The sequence below is a fragment of the Convolutriloba macropyga genome, chromosome 14 (assembly GCF_964194025.1).
Source record: "Convolutriloba macropyga chromosome 14, txConMacr16.3, whole genome shotgun sequence".
Lineage (NCBI taxonomy): Eukaryota > Metazoa > Xenacoelomorpha > Acoela > Convolutidae > Convolutriloba > Convolutriloba macropyga.
The window spans coordinates 23800168-23814924 of NC_134481.1; the positions used below are offsets into that span (position 1 = coordinate 23800168).

Sequence of the window (14757 nt, forward strand, 5' to 3'; positions counted from 1 at the left end):
TATGCCAGTTACTGACTATAGCAGAAAACGGAAGGTTTTAGAAAGCTATTTTGATGACATTATTTGTAACGTAAGATACGACCCTGATAAATTGCTCCAAGAAATCAACGATTTGCATCCAAACTAAGAAATAACTCCTGAAACTTTAAATGATAAGCGCGAACTAGCGTTTTTGGATATGGCAGTGCATGTTAATGAACAATGAAAGGTAACCTGTAAGTGGTGCTAAAAACAGGCACTGGTACTATCCTAAATTTCCGAAGTTGTGCATCACCTAAAAACACGAAGAACATTAATAAAGGCTCAATCCGTAGGCTGGTGAGCTGCACGAATAATTGCAAGAATTTGACAAAGCTTTGGAAGTGAATGAAAAACTTTGGCTAAAAAACAATATCCAATGTGTTCGTCTTTAAAAAAAGTAGATATAACGTTTCAAAAAAATTTAGCACAACCAAAGAAACTGAACAAACTTGTCGCAGAAAACAGCTCAAATTAATCCTTAAAGAAAAAGAACAATGAATTACCATCGTTTTTTCTGCAATACAGAGGTAACCTTGGCCTAGGTTTTAAGGAAAAAATAAATACTGCAGTAGAAACAATTGTGATCTTCACAACCCGCAAACTCAACACATGCTTACCTACATTGATTACATTGATATCGGTGTTTGAGATGCATCCCATGTGATCTTCCAGATGACTTGTAGAGGATGTAATTCCACATATGTCGGGCAGAGATGGTTGAACAACACGTGGTGAATGTTGTGGTTCTTCGCGAGATTTTGAGTGGCGTGTCATTGATCAGTGCACTGACTCGGAAAAATTATGACACTAGAGGCCAATCACATTGCGCAGCAAAATCTGGCACTTAACATATGGGATGAATACAAGAGCAGAAGGTTAACATTCAAATATTAGTCTAAATGCAAACATGAGGCTTTTTGCAAAAATTTTTTTGTCAGTGAAATCGGATTGATTGAAAATTTTAAGAAAAATAGTGCCTTTCAAATAAATGGAATAAAATAGTAAAAGGAAGGAAAAACAGCAAAAAACTTGTAAAACTGGAAAAAAAATTAAGACAAAAATTTCGTTTAATATTTTTTTCAAATTTTGTATAAAAGAAATTGTGACAAGCACACATAATAAGTGTAAAACATTCATTTTAGTTGTAAAAAACAAATTGCATCAGTTGATGCCAACGGGTTAGATCGGCTGATGTGCACTACGCAGCTTGTTGCAGTCAAGATGAGCCAAACACATGTGTCTGTAAGCTCTGCAGCAATCCGATCTTCGGGAAATTTCACCTGTTCACCTGCAAGGCCATGCAAACTTGAAGTGAGTGGCATGAAATACTACGTCTCTACTATAGCTCTCTAGATCTCACTCTTATCGATTGATGCATGTCTTTTGTTATAAATATCTGTACACGTGAGTTTATTAATGTTTCATCACTTAATTCTGTTTCGAGATATGTTCTTTGATACTGTCTATATAAAGACGTAATTCAACAAAATTTCTCTCTCTCTCTCTCCCTCCCTCTCTCTCTCTCTCTCCCTCTCTCTCTCTCTCTCCCTCTCTCTCTTTCTCTCTCTCTCTCTCTCTCTCTCTCTCTCCCTCTCTCTCTCTCTCTCTCCCTCTCTCTCTCTCTCTATCTCTCTCTCTCTCTCTCTCTCTCTCTCTCTCTCTCTTTCTCTCTCTCTCTCTCTCCCTCTCTTTCTCTCTTAGAAGCAAACACTCCAACTTTATGATATTATACCTTCCTAAACTAATGATGCTAGTTATAGCAAAAACGTTTGTTTTAATTAATTAGTCATTCAGAAACGGAGTTATAACGAAAACTTTTGTTGTAACTATTTAGTTAATCAAAAAAGAAAGTTATGAATTTTCAGAACAGAAAACAGAAGAAGACTTGAAAGCTACCGGCCAGTCTCATCATTGAAAATTGATAGCAAGGTTCTCGAGTAATGTATATAAATTGCCTTGTACAATCATTTTCGAAAGTTCCTAACTAAGAGTCAACATGGTTTTGTCAGGAGAAGACCTGTGCAAACATTTACGCTCATGTTTCTTAAATGAAATTATAAAGCTCCTGAGCACAACCCTCACAAAGAGATAATTGTTTTCTACACTGACTTCTCAAAATCTTTTGACAAGTTACCACATCATGAACTAAATCAAAATTTGGTCGGAATTGTTGGATGCTTGCTTGAAATACTAATTGACTACTTTAAAGATCGACAAAAATACGTGCATGGGCACAATACAAATTCGATGAAACTCGAAGCAACAAACGGGGTACCACAGGGGTCACTCTTAGGCCTATTACTGTTCTGTATTTTTATTACGTTCTTCAAGATGTCCTGATGTTTTCTGAGCCCTTTATCTTTGCTAATGATCTTAGAAATTTGGCTGTGCAAAGAAGCTACTGGGAAATTCAAGATGATCTACATGGGATTGAGAACTCTGTGATCCAAAGTAAAATGGAGCTGGCTAAAGACAAGTGGGTATATCTGAAATTCAGAGCTAGAGACCATCAGTACGAATGATGGAAGAGGATTTAACGAAATCCAAGAATGTCAAAGGTCTTGGTTTTCACATGGCGGCTGATGTATCGTGAAAACAGCATATTGAAGAAAGAACGAAGAAAGTAAATAAAGTTTTGTACATGCTTAAGCGAAATTTTGCAATTAAAGTAAACACCTTTGTAAAATTGGGATTATATAAGTCCTTAATTTTGCCGGTACTGCTATATGTTTCACGTGCTTGGCTGCAGGAAGAACTGAAATTCAAATTCTGGAAAAGTTTCAAAACGAGGTGGTCAAATAGATAACGAGAAATAAAGATACAGAATACTAAGTCAGCTTCGACTATTAAACATATTGCCTCTACCAATGTTTATCCCGCTTAACGATCTATTTCTGATTTCAAAAGCTCTGAATCCAGAGAATAGCGGCATCGAACTACCAGAAGTACTTACGAAGAAACAAAGAATTAAATTTTCAAAATTACGAAAAATCGAACCGAGAAAGCGCGCAGCGAATTCACCTTTAAAACCTGTGAAATTGCAAACGGCCTAGAAAATTTAATTAACTTAAGAGAACCAGTTGGACTGAAAAACTGTTATAGACTGATGTTATATATGTTTGATAGACTGTGATAAGGTGCTAATGTCTTATGTTCCATTTCAGATCTTGTCATAGTCTGCCGTATGTTTGATTACTTGATGTATCTTTGATTATCTATGACTCAACTTACGATCTATAATTCATCTTGTATTTTACAATTGTCTTGATCGAGTCATCCTGCTACATGGTGACAGGAGTGGGATTACTTACTGCTATTCTATCCAGTGTTTTTGCCTACCGCTGCGTCACTAAGAGGATTTTTTTCCACGGTCGCGCGCGGGAAGTAAAGGCACTACTCCAGTATTATTTGTTACCTGGAAATTTGATTATTATTTACAATGGCATTGAATACAGCTTTAGTAGCACCTGTTGGATTAAGCATGGATGGTGATGTTGCGGGTAATTGGCGCAAATTTAAGCAGAGATTCAACAATTATCTCGTAGCATCTGGATACTCAGAGAAGGCTGACAAAGTAAAAGCGTCGCTGTTTCTGCATTTGGTGGGCGATGAAGCTGTGGAAGGGTTCAATACTTTTGAATTTGCTAATGCTGGAGATAATGAGAAATTGGATAAAATCATGGATAAATTTGATGCGTACTGTGCACCGAAAAAGAATACCACTTTTGAGCGATATGTGTTCTTCAGTCGAAAGCAGAAGGATAATGAACCGTTTGATCAATGGCTAACCAATTTAAAACGACTGGCAAGCACATGTGATTTTGAGGTTTTGCGAGATTCTCTCATAAAAGATGGGATAGTTCTTGGCGTGCAAGATGTTCACGTAAAGGATCGTTTACTTCGTGAGAATGCTTTGACACTGGAGAGAGCAATTGAAATTTGCAAGGCTTTTGAAATTAGCAGACCACAATTGAAGGAGTTGGACACTAAGCCTAATATTACCGTCAATGCTGTAAAAACACAAAGTAAGCAGAAAGATTCTGGCAAACAAGTTACGAATTGTCGTTTTTGTGGGTCAAATCATGCTTATGGTAAATGTCCGGCTTATGGAAAAAACTGCAACAAATGCAATGGCAAGAATCACTTTGGAAAGATTTGCAGAAAATCTGAAAAGCCTAAAGCGGTTAAAGCTGCTGCTACAACCTCATCAGCGATTCCTGAATCAAGTGATGATATATTTTATGTCTCTGCGGCTGGTAGCAAACATGGATCTAAATGGACTCAAACTGTTCGAATCAATGGATATGAGGCCATGGTGAAACTGGACACTGGTACTGACATTAGTATCATGCCCTCGTCAAAGTACCGGAATATAGCTTCGGATATACCGCTAGTGCAATTTAATGCTCGTGTTGCTGGTGTAGGCAATCAAAATGTCCCAGTAAATGGTTCCTGTGTTTTATCAGTGGAATATGGAGGGAACAAGTGCGATGAAACGTTTGCAGTTGTTGATGATTCAGTACATGGTGACATTCTACTAAGTGGTCATGCTTGTGAGAAACTTGGATTAATTGCTAGAACAGGTTCAGTGAACGTTCAAAATTATCAGCCATTAATGGACAAATATCACGATGTTTTTGAAAGTTTTGGTAAAGCCAAAACAGTTTACAGTGCCAAATTGAACAAAAATATTCATCCTGTGATCAAGCCATGTAGAAGAGTACCACATGCTCTTATGCAACCTTTGAAGGAGGAACTGGAGTCAATGGTGGGACTTGGTGTGATAAAGCCAATTACGAAACCAACACAATGGGTCAGTCCTTTGTGTGTTGCCTTCAAGAAGAATAAGAAATCGAGAGTATGTTTGGATCCAGCCGATCTAAATAAAGCCTTACTCCGAGAACATTATCCATTACCAGTTTTTGAAGATTTATCACAGGAAATGGCTGGTGCAACGGTATTCTCCAAATTAGATTTAAAAGCGGCATTTTGGCAAATACCTGTTGATGACAAAACATCAGAATTATTGTGGTTCGCTACCCCGTTTGGCAGGTATTGTTTTACTCGGTTACCATTCGGAATCACACCTGCAAGCGAGGTCTGTCATCGTTGGATATCACATGTTACTGAAGGGTTACCGTTCATCAAAGTCAATGTCGATGATATTCTAGTCTACTCTAAATCGAAAGCGGAGCATTATGATCACATTGATCAAATATTGTCTAGAATTCGTGAGCACAACTTAACACTTAATCGGGATAAATGCGTGTTTGGTGTTAGTGAATTTACATTCTTGGGTTACAAGTTATCATCCAATGGAATTCAACCGGAAGATGCGAAAATAGACGCAATTATTAAATTACCATATCCTACAAATTCTACTACTTTGAAAAATTTCATTGGTATGGCGAATTTCTGGAAGGATTTTGTACCCAATATTACTGGAGAGCTTGCACCTCTTTACAATTTATTGCGATCTGACGTTCCGTTTATCTTTGATGAAAACTGTTGTCAGGCTGTTGATAGAATCAAAGCTTATCTAACAACAAAACCAGTATTACGACATTATGATCCTCAATTACCAATTAAAATTATTACTGATGCAAGTCGAATAGGCATTGGGGCTGTTCTTATGCAGGAACACGGCGATATTTGGCAACCTGTAAAATACGTGTCAAGAAAGTTGACCTCAGCAGAAACTAGATGGGCTATTATTGAATTGGAGTTATTAGCAGTTACGTTTGCTTTATATCGACTTCGTGTGTATTTATGGGGTGTTCATTTCTCAGTGGAAACTGATCATAAACCTTTACTTGGAATACAACGAAAGGACATTCATGAATTGAGTCCGAGATTGCAACTAATGCGACTCAAACTTTTGAAATTTGATTTTGAATTATCACACATCTCGGGACAAAGCAACGTTATAGCTGATGTTCTTTCTCGTAGTGGCATCGGAGATGATGTATCTCGCACCGTTACACTCAATGGTTTAGAACGGCAAGTTCTATCTGTTGTAGTTTCCAAACCATTTTCATCTGCAAAATTAAATGAAGTTATTCAAATGTCTCGTGAAGATGAACAAATTGAAACTGTGAAAAATTATGTTCAGAATGGATGGCCCGAGGCGTCCAAATGTGATCCAATTACTAAACCTTTTTGGAATTTACGAAATAATCTAAGCATATCTGGTGAATTATTGCTTTATAGAGAAGCGCTAGTTATTCCAAAATCAATGAGAAAACTAGTACTAGACAAGATTCATGATGGACATTTAGGTCAAACGAAATGCTTGGAAAGGGCTCGTGGACAGGTTTACTGGCCAGGCATCAACAGTCAAATTCGTCATTTAGTTGAAGCTTTTCCTGCATGTCAGGCATACCAACGCAAAGCAAATCGTGAACCTTTGCTTCCTCATGAAAGACCGGAAGAGCCATGGATGAAAGTTGGAATCGATTTATTTTATTGGAATGGTCATGATTATTTGTTAGCGGCAGATTATGCATCAGGAATTCCAGAAGTAGTTAGACTTCAAGGCAAGGATTCCAAGGCAATTTTTGTGGCTCTGAAAGCTTTATTTGCTAGATATGGCATTCCTCTTGTAATCGTTAGTGATAATGAACCAACCTTGGTTAGTTTTGAAATGAAGAATTTTTACAAGGAATGGGGAGTGACATTAATGACATCTTCACCTCGTTACCCTCAGAGCAATGGTATGGCAGAACGCAGTATTCAGACTGTCAAGAACATTTTGAAGAAATGTTCAGCGGCAAACGAAGATCCGTATCTTGGTCTTCTATCGTTTCGATCTGCTCCGTTATCATCGGGAGAATCACCTGCACAAATATTTTTACGCCGAAATATTCGTACTAGATTACCAAAATTTAGCGAGGAACTGTATCTAGATCGACTCGTTTCAAATAGTGCAGATAATTTTGTGAAATCAAAATTTCAGCCTGGTGATAAAGTCAATATCTACAATGAATCGACTAAATGTTATGACAAACAGGGAGTTGTTAAGAATGTGGTAGCTCCAAGATCTGTACAAACTGATTCCGCAGGAGATCTGTATCGACGAAATCAAAAGTCTTTGAGAAAATCCAGTGGTAAGCTACCAATACAACCAGATGTGAGACACTTTGAGGAAGATAATAATGCAATTAGCGACAATATTCCCGGAGGGAGGAGAGATAGTGTTGTTGTTAATAGTGAATGCCAACAATCAACTGATACACATGATTCACAGATCGTCTCACCACCATCCAATATACCACCAGTTAGTCAAAATAACACTGATAGTGAATTAATACAATCACCACAAGTCACTACACTTATTCCTGGAGGAACCAGAACCCGTCGAGGAAGGATTGTACGCAAACCACTTCGCTATCGATGAGATCAAAACTTGGAAGGGAGATGTTATAGACTGATGTTATATATGTTTGATAGACTGTGATAAGTTGCTAATGTCTTATGTTCCATTTCAGATCTTGTCATAGTCTGCCGTATGTTTGATTACTTGATGTATCTTTGATTATCTATGACTCAACTTACGATCTATAATTCATATTGTATTTTACAAGTGTCTTGATCGAGTCATCCTGCTACAAAAACAGAATATTACGTACAATGTGCAAGTTTTCGAGAAATTTTCTGAACGAAATATTTGCACTTGGAAATTGTTCTGCAATTGTCCAAACTGTGGAAATTATTGGGCATTATTTTAATTTGATGACGGACTTTAAACCCTTGTGCACAGCTGTAAATCCCCAAGAACCACAACAACAATATCATTGACTTAGTCCTTTTAGCAAATAATCTTGTTTCGTTAGTGGGTTGCACATTTACATAAGGTTCTCCATGTACATTTGTTGAAGTCATACTTTGTTTGGGAGAAATTTCAGTAGATTTCTCTCAAGTTTTTTTGCTTGATAGTTGTGTTAAATTGGAAGGCCGTGGGTGCATGTTATTTGCAGCCCACAGACGCACTTGCTTTGTTTTATTCAAAATGATTCACTGAGTAATGGTACATGCTCTGTAACTTCGGGGGGAGGGGGGGGGGGCAGAACGTACTGAGAGGTCAAGATCGCGAATGCACAGCCGGTCAACATCCCGGAAAAGATCGACACATAAACAAAGAGTGGAAGAACTTGAATTCATCGTTGTCATAAAAACTCATAACTATGTTCTAAATGGATAGAACATGGAATGGAGTACGTACAATAGCAATCAAGAGAGATGAAATAATGGTCCAGCTCCTATCTCACATCTAATTGTTAGAATTTTTTTAAGACACTTTGCCAATGGAAGAAACTTTTGGGATGTCAAAAATGAAGAATTTTTGTGAGATGAGACAGTACTGAGAAAGAAGGCCATCTTAGAGATTATTTTTATGAGATTGCTAATCTTTATTCAAAACGTTACAAAGATTCCCTTCTACTACTGCAGCAGCGATGGAGTTTTCTTGTGGCGTATTTGGCTTTATTTTTTAGACGTTTCATTTATTTTGATGGCAAAATTTTCCCTCGACAGTCGCCAAAACCTAATATCCGAAGATCACCTTGGAAACACGCCCCTTTTATGATAACTTCGTCACCATCATTCAGGAACTTCCTTGTTATCCCAGATGCGCCCAGATGAACTTCCTTCGTACCTCTCCAAGAAAGTTCCAGCATGCTGCCGTAACTGGTTTCCGAATCTCCCGAAATTGTTCCACTGGCAATCAAATCGCCCGGTCTTAAGTTACAACCGTTGCTTGTGTGATGAGCAATTTGCTGTTTCAAGGTCCAGTAAAGGTATTTAAAATTTGAATGGGATACATGACCCATCTGTTTAGAGTTTTCGGGTTGAATGAGGATATCTAATGCTATATCGAAGTTAAAATCATCTTCATGCTGTAAATATGGCAGTGGCTTTGGGTCTTGTTCTACATTTGGCACTTTAAACGCTTCTAAAGCCTCGATTGTTATTATCCAAGGAGATATGGTAGTTCCAAGAGATTTGCCTAAAAAGGGACCTAAAGGTACATACTCCCATTTTTGAATGTCTCGAGCACTCCAATCGTTCATAAGTGTTAAGCCAAAAACGCAGTCTTGTGCATTGTCAATAGGTATTGGCTCTCCCAGATTGTTTCCTGGACCGCCAATGAAACATGCCATCTCTAGTTCGAAATCCATAAGCTTACATGGCCCAAATGCCGGGGTTGTAGGATTGGCGGGAGATACCATTTGACCGTTGGGCCTCCTAATTGGGGTGCCTGACACCACTACCGAAGATGCCCGTCCATGATATCCTACTGGTAGCTGAACCCAATTGGGAAGTAGAGCATTTTCTTTTCCTCGGAATAAAGTTCCGACGTTCGTTGCGTGTTGTTTTGATGAATAGAAATCTAAAATATTTTTATTTGGTCCAAGAATTTTAGCCTAATTGAAGTGTGTTAGCCTAATTGAAGAAGACGGTATAGCTAAGTGGTTATAAGGCGTGACTGCCACCAGGGAGGTCGCGGGCTTGAACCCTTTCTGGAGTTGCTTGTAACCTTAAGCTACACCCCCTCTAAATTAAATTGCCGAAACAATGCTGAAACTATATCTATTGATTGCCAATTGATCTCAAGCGTATCTGCAGTAAAAATGGCAGGAGATCTAATGCTTCTCACAGTATGCAGTATTTTCTGTCAAAGAAATTAGCTGGCGACTAAAACAAACATCACCCTGTTCCTAATCCTTCCAAAAAAAAGATTCAGAAGCTTAACTCATAGATTATCTTTCTTAATTGTTTGTAGGTTAAATTTACAGTTGTTCCGATATTTATGCGGGACTATTTTGTCTGGGTCTTTTTTGTCTGCTTTTCTTGGACTATTTTGTCTGGCGCAATTTTGTCTGCTCTTCTTGGAGCATTTTGTCTGAGACTCTTTTGTTTGGGAATATTTTGCAAGTTGGGACTGTTTTGTCAGGACATGTTACACCTGGCCAATTGACTTTCGTTAAGCTTTTTGGAGATATTGAGATTTTTCTTTGTCATATTTTTTTCCCTAATTTTATTTTTCTACTAAAACTATCTGTAAAGACGCTTATTTGTACATAATTTTTTATACAAAGCGCATGTAGGCAAAAACAGACTGTTAGCCAACTTTTTGAATAGTCTGTCTCGTGTTTCATTTTTTATAGCCGCGAAGCGATAGCTGAGGCTATTATTGGCCTTCTCTTGTTTTTACGGTTCACAGAATTTGAATTGTATTGGGGCGCTGTCTGTTTTTAAGATCTGTTCACACATTTTCTTGATTTTTGAAGTCAAATTGGAGTACTGATTTTGGTCATGCCAAAACAGAATTGGAGCGAAAAAACGAGTGGTTTTGTGGCGTGAAGTTTTTGCGCTCTAATATTAAAGTAGAGTGAGAAAACGGTGTTTGAACAAAAATCCGCTTTCTCGCTAGTGATTTTTTGTTCACATGCGGCAATTTCACTTTCATTTTTACTGTTTTTTTGATTTTTCGGGTAGCATTTTTTTCTTAATGGTTTTCCCAATCCATTCGTAGTTCATTCTAGACAGTTTTTTGCTCAAGCCAAGTTTCCGTTTCTCGCTAGTGGTTTTTGTTCACATGCGGCATTTTGACATTGATTGTGTGTTTTTAATTTTTTCGATCTGTGTTTTTTTTAAATGGTTTTCCAATTTACTCATAGTCTGTTTTAGGTCTAGTTATTGTTTGGTCATTGAAAATTCTTTGAATTGTACGTCAGGACTTGTCCTGCTATATTTTTAAAATTCAAAGAATTTGAATTGTATTGGGGCGCTGTCTTTTTTTTAAGATCTGTTCACACATTTTCATGATTTTTGAAGTCAAATTGGAGTGGTGATTTTGGTCACGCCGAAACAGGAAATGGAGCGAAAAAGGGAGTGGTTTTGCGGCGTGGATTTTTTTCGCTCTAATTTTAAAGTAGAGTGAGAAAACAGTGTTTGAACAAAAGTTCGATTTCTCTGTAGTGGTTTTTTGTTCACATGCGGCAATTTCACTCTGATTTTTACTGTTTTTTCGATTTTTTGGATCGGATTTTTTTCTGAATGGTTTTCCCAATCCATTTACAGCTCATTCTGGACCTAGTTTTTTGTTAGAATCAAAATTACATATCTCACTAGTGGTTTTTTGTTCTCCCTAGCAGCATTTTGACATTGATTTTCTGTTTTTTTTGTTTTTTTTTCATCTGATTTTTTTAGAAATGGTTTTCCCAATTCACCCACTGTCCGTTCTAGGTCTAGTTGTTTGTTAAGTCAATGAAAATTTTTTGAATTGTACGTCAGGACTTGTCCTGCTATGTTTTTTATTTCGTCAAGATTTTTGTTACCACCACTTCAAATCTGCTTTTTATTCATTCGTTCATGCAATTTCAACTAAGTGCATGCGTGTCGTCATTTTTCACTCTCATTAAAGCGAGTTTTTTGTTCATTGGTGCGAAAAAGTTTTTCGGTCACACGTGACTTACCTCACTCTCAAAAATGACTCCTCGCTCAAAATTGACTTTTCTTCACTTTAATTCAAAGAGATAAGGTCAAACGAGTGTGTGTCACTCTAATTGAAGGTTATTTGAGAGCAGTGAATAAAAGTAGCGTTAGGATAAACCAATTATTGATAAAAAATACAGCTCAGCATTAAATAAAAAGGATTTTTTGGTCTGATTTTTTTACTATCTTTTTGAGACTGCAGATCTATTGCGACTATTTTCTGGCAATCTGCCAGTTATGTTTTCTCTTTGCTTTTTTAATGAATTGTTTTTATGATTTTTATTTTGGATAGATATGGTAATATCGTTTTGTTGAAGTTAATTTTGAAGAAAAGTTTATTGCTCGTTCTAATTACTCTCAAAGTATGTATGAATAATTATATTAATCTGTTGATCTTTTTCATGGATTTCGTTTTGCTCTTTATTTTACATCTGAAAGATGAATTTCGTAACTTTTCGCCGTGAGAAATTGGATAAACTAGAAAACAACCGGGGAAATGAATCGCAATCCCACCAAGAGTCTTGCTAGTGTGTGATTGGCCGAAACTACTGAGGAGAGTCGAATTCATGCATAAAAAGCAGTTCTTGGAGTTTTGTAGACCCCCGACTCTACTTCAGTACGATTTCTGCTTTGTAGGTGTAAATTCATGTTGAAAAGGGAAATCACTGACAAGATAGTTTACTGGAGCTTAGGGTTGCATTTGGTAAATCAATGTTGAATTTTACAAATTGCAGAGTTCAGAAAAATAAAAAAACACGGGTTTTTCAGTTTGTTTTTAGTTTTTTAGTGCTGACCAATTACCTGTATAATCGCCAATATTTGCTGGCAAATGCATTTCAGCCTCAACAATGGGAACCAAAATTTTGGATCTTGCTTCATCGTTGTCAATATCTGATCCTTTCTTCAACAATCTTTGGACTTCCGATCTTGTTTTCCTCCACATTGGTCTTCCACAAGCCATGAATTTGTTTAAGACATCGGACTTGAACACTTTTTTGTTTTGAAGCAACTCCTCCTCTTGAAAGTACTCGGAGAGTTCTCGCAGATCGATTACAAAAGAGCCAATAGCACTGCAAATTGATTTTGGCTTCGAATACTTTTCCGAGGAAAATACCCCAAATGGGATATTATGTATTGTAAAATCGGAGTCGGAGTCAATATCGATGAATATTTCAGACATCGCTATCCAATGTCGACTTGGTCAGCTTTCAAAAGGCGTTAGTTTAAGTGGAATGAATTTAAAGAAGGCGTTGACTTCGTTGCTGGCGGTGTGTTTGAAAGATTAAGATAATGGAACTTAATTAACGTAACTTCACTAAATGAGCTATGACTGTCATTTTGATAGAAATAAATCATTATATAATCTATCAGTTCAAGCAGAATTGACCATGACTTGATGGAGCCAATATTTGAATTGGTGTACAAGTGACTCAGATGGCAAATAAACGGTAAGGTCAAATAGACAGATTTACAATTGTTATTTGAACCAACTCTCTAGTGTTCTACTTCTAGCCCCGATTCGTTTAACCTCCTACATTTTATCATGTTTTAACCCCTCACGGTGTTACCCCAGATCTCTCTTCCGAAACCTCCCGTATCTTTAAATTCTGGTGTTGAATTGGGATAAAGAATGGCGTTGAGATAACAAATTGGGTTTTAGATAGCTACTGAAAAAGTGTTTGTTCTCTTTTCTTAGTTTCGGTTAAAAAAATTTTAACCTTTTTTGATCGACTGAAGTTTTCTTCTGCCCACCCGTCGAGTTATTTTGAAATATTTTGAGTGAAATATTTTTAATCTTAAAGGTATAATATGAATTTTAAGATACAATGATCGTTGTAGATAGTCTTGTTTTTCAATGTTCTCTCAGAATTACACAAAAATTTGTTGGCAGGATAAATGTGTAGTAATGTATTGTTTTTCTTCCTTGCGAACAATTACCACCTAGTACTTAAGATCTTTGATTTTATTGATTGATCTTAACGATTTTTGTGCTCTCTGAGATACGCCCCCTTTTTCGTTCTTGTGTACTAGATTAATGAATAACCGATTTTTTTTCTTTCTGTATTTCATTTATTCAAGTACTGGCTATAGATTCATTCGATAACTTAGAATAGTTTTCAAAAAATTAAATTCAGTAAAAAAAATTGTTTTTAATCCGTCTGATGCATTTTTCCTATAGTGGTTGGTTGTGTGCGACTCATAATCGGGTTTTCAAATCATTGTTACTAAACAGCTCACTAATCCGGATTTGAAAATAGTACAACTAAATAGTTAAGCTTCACAAATTTGTTCTTGTTATAAAATGTCAATATCCAGTGCTTAAGCAGGGATTACCTTTCGGTTGAAATTTTCAGATCGTGCAAATGGGAGATTTACTAGCCCTCATATCCCCAAAAGTAGACACATTCCACGATTTCAAGGGACAGAAAAAAGCCGAGCGATGGTTTCAAATTATTCACGTTGTCTTTGCCATATTCGGCTTTGTGTGGGGCTACATGCTGCAAAGGTTCTCGATTACAGTCTACTCGGTGCTAGCGGCCTTCGTTGTGAGTGCTCTGGTGACGTTGCCTCCGTGGCCTTGGTTCAGACGGGACCCTCTCAAATGGCAACCAAAGCAAATTGCCGTCGATTCTACACCGAGCAAGAAGAAACAAAAGACTAAGAAAGACTTGTAAACGAAAACAAACAGCAGTTAAAATGCCCTCATCGTTTGAGTAATTATTATCTAAGAATTTGCTATAAACTGCAGATGTTGAACTTTCCTAAGTTCGTACCGTGTAAAGCGTTGACAAGCTATGGTATTGGGTTGCTATCAACATATTCATTAAAATGTAACCACCCCGAAAAAGCCATTAACGATATTCGTTGAATCTTTCTAGAAAGGGATTTAAAAAAACTTTCTTGCACTCGAAAGCTGCTGTTCTTAAGAATTATTAGGATCGTGTGCTATATAGATAACTATGATTTTGTTTGTTAAAATGAATAGGTAGGGTAGGTTTCGTGGGTTTTTTCCCTCCGCCAATTAATCATTAGGCGAAGTTTTCATTTACTGTCGTTAGTTTTGGTTAATGGAACGTGCTTTAACTATATTTAATATAGCAATGTAATTTCAAAAATTATCGTTTGTTTATTTTATCGTTGTTGATGTTAATTTTATCCTATTTAGATATGTTGGATCTGTTTCTCATTTAGTGTTGAGGTTCGAAGCAACAGGTTTTAAAAATATTAGTTTGTGCGCAG

At 36.9% G+C, this 14757-nt stretch overlaps 3 protein-coding genes across 3 annotated transcripts in view; 1 reads left to right on the plus strand and 2 right to left on the minus strand.

Annotated features, from left to right (window-relative positions):
• Nucleotides 1–14757, minus strand: part of LOC142353713 (importin-8-like) — a 371797-nt gene that overhangs the window by 52254 nt on the left and 304786 nt on the right. The gene's annotated exons all lie outside the window — the stretch shown is intronic.
• Nucleotides 8156–13123, minus strand: LOC142353224 (fumarylacetoacetase-like). The gene is made up of 2 exons (XM_075405452.1): nucleotides 12319–13123; nucleotides 8156–9409 (listed from the first exon to the last, which is right to left on the minus strand). The coding sequence occupies exons 1-2, from the start codon at nucleotides 12695–12697 to the stop codon at nucleotides 8523–8525; spliced, it is 1266 nt and encodes a 421-aa protein (XP_075261567.1). The 5' UTR covers nucleotides 12698–13123; the 3' UTR covers nucleotides 8156–8522.
• Nucleotides 13852–14698, plus strand: LOC142353225 (signal peptidase complex subunit 1-like). Its single transcript, XM_075405453.1, has one exon. It carries the CDS (start codon nucleotides 13881–13883, stop codon nucleotides 14190–14192), a length of 312 nt encoding a protein of 103 aa, XP_075261568.1. The 5' UTR covers nucleotides 13852–13880; the 3' UTR covers nucleotides 14193–14698.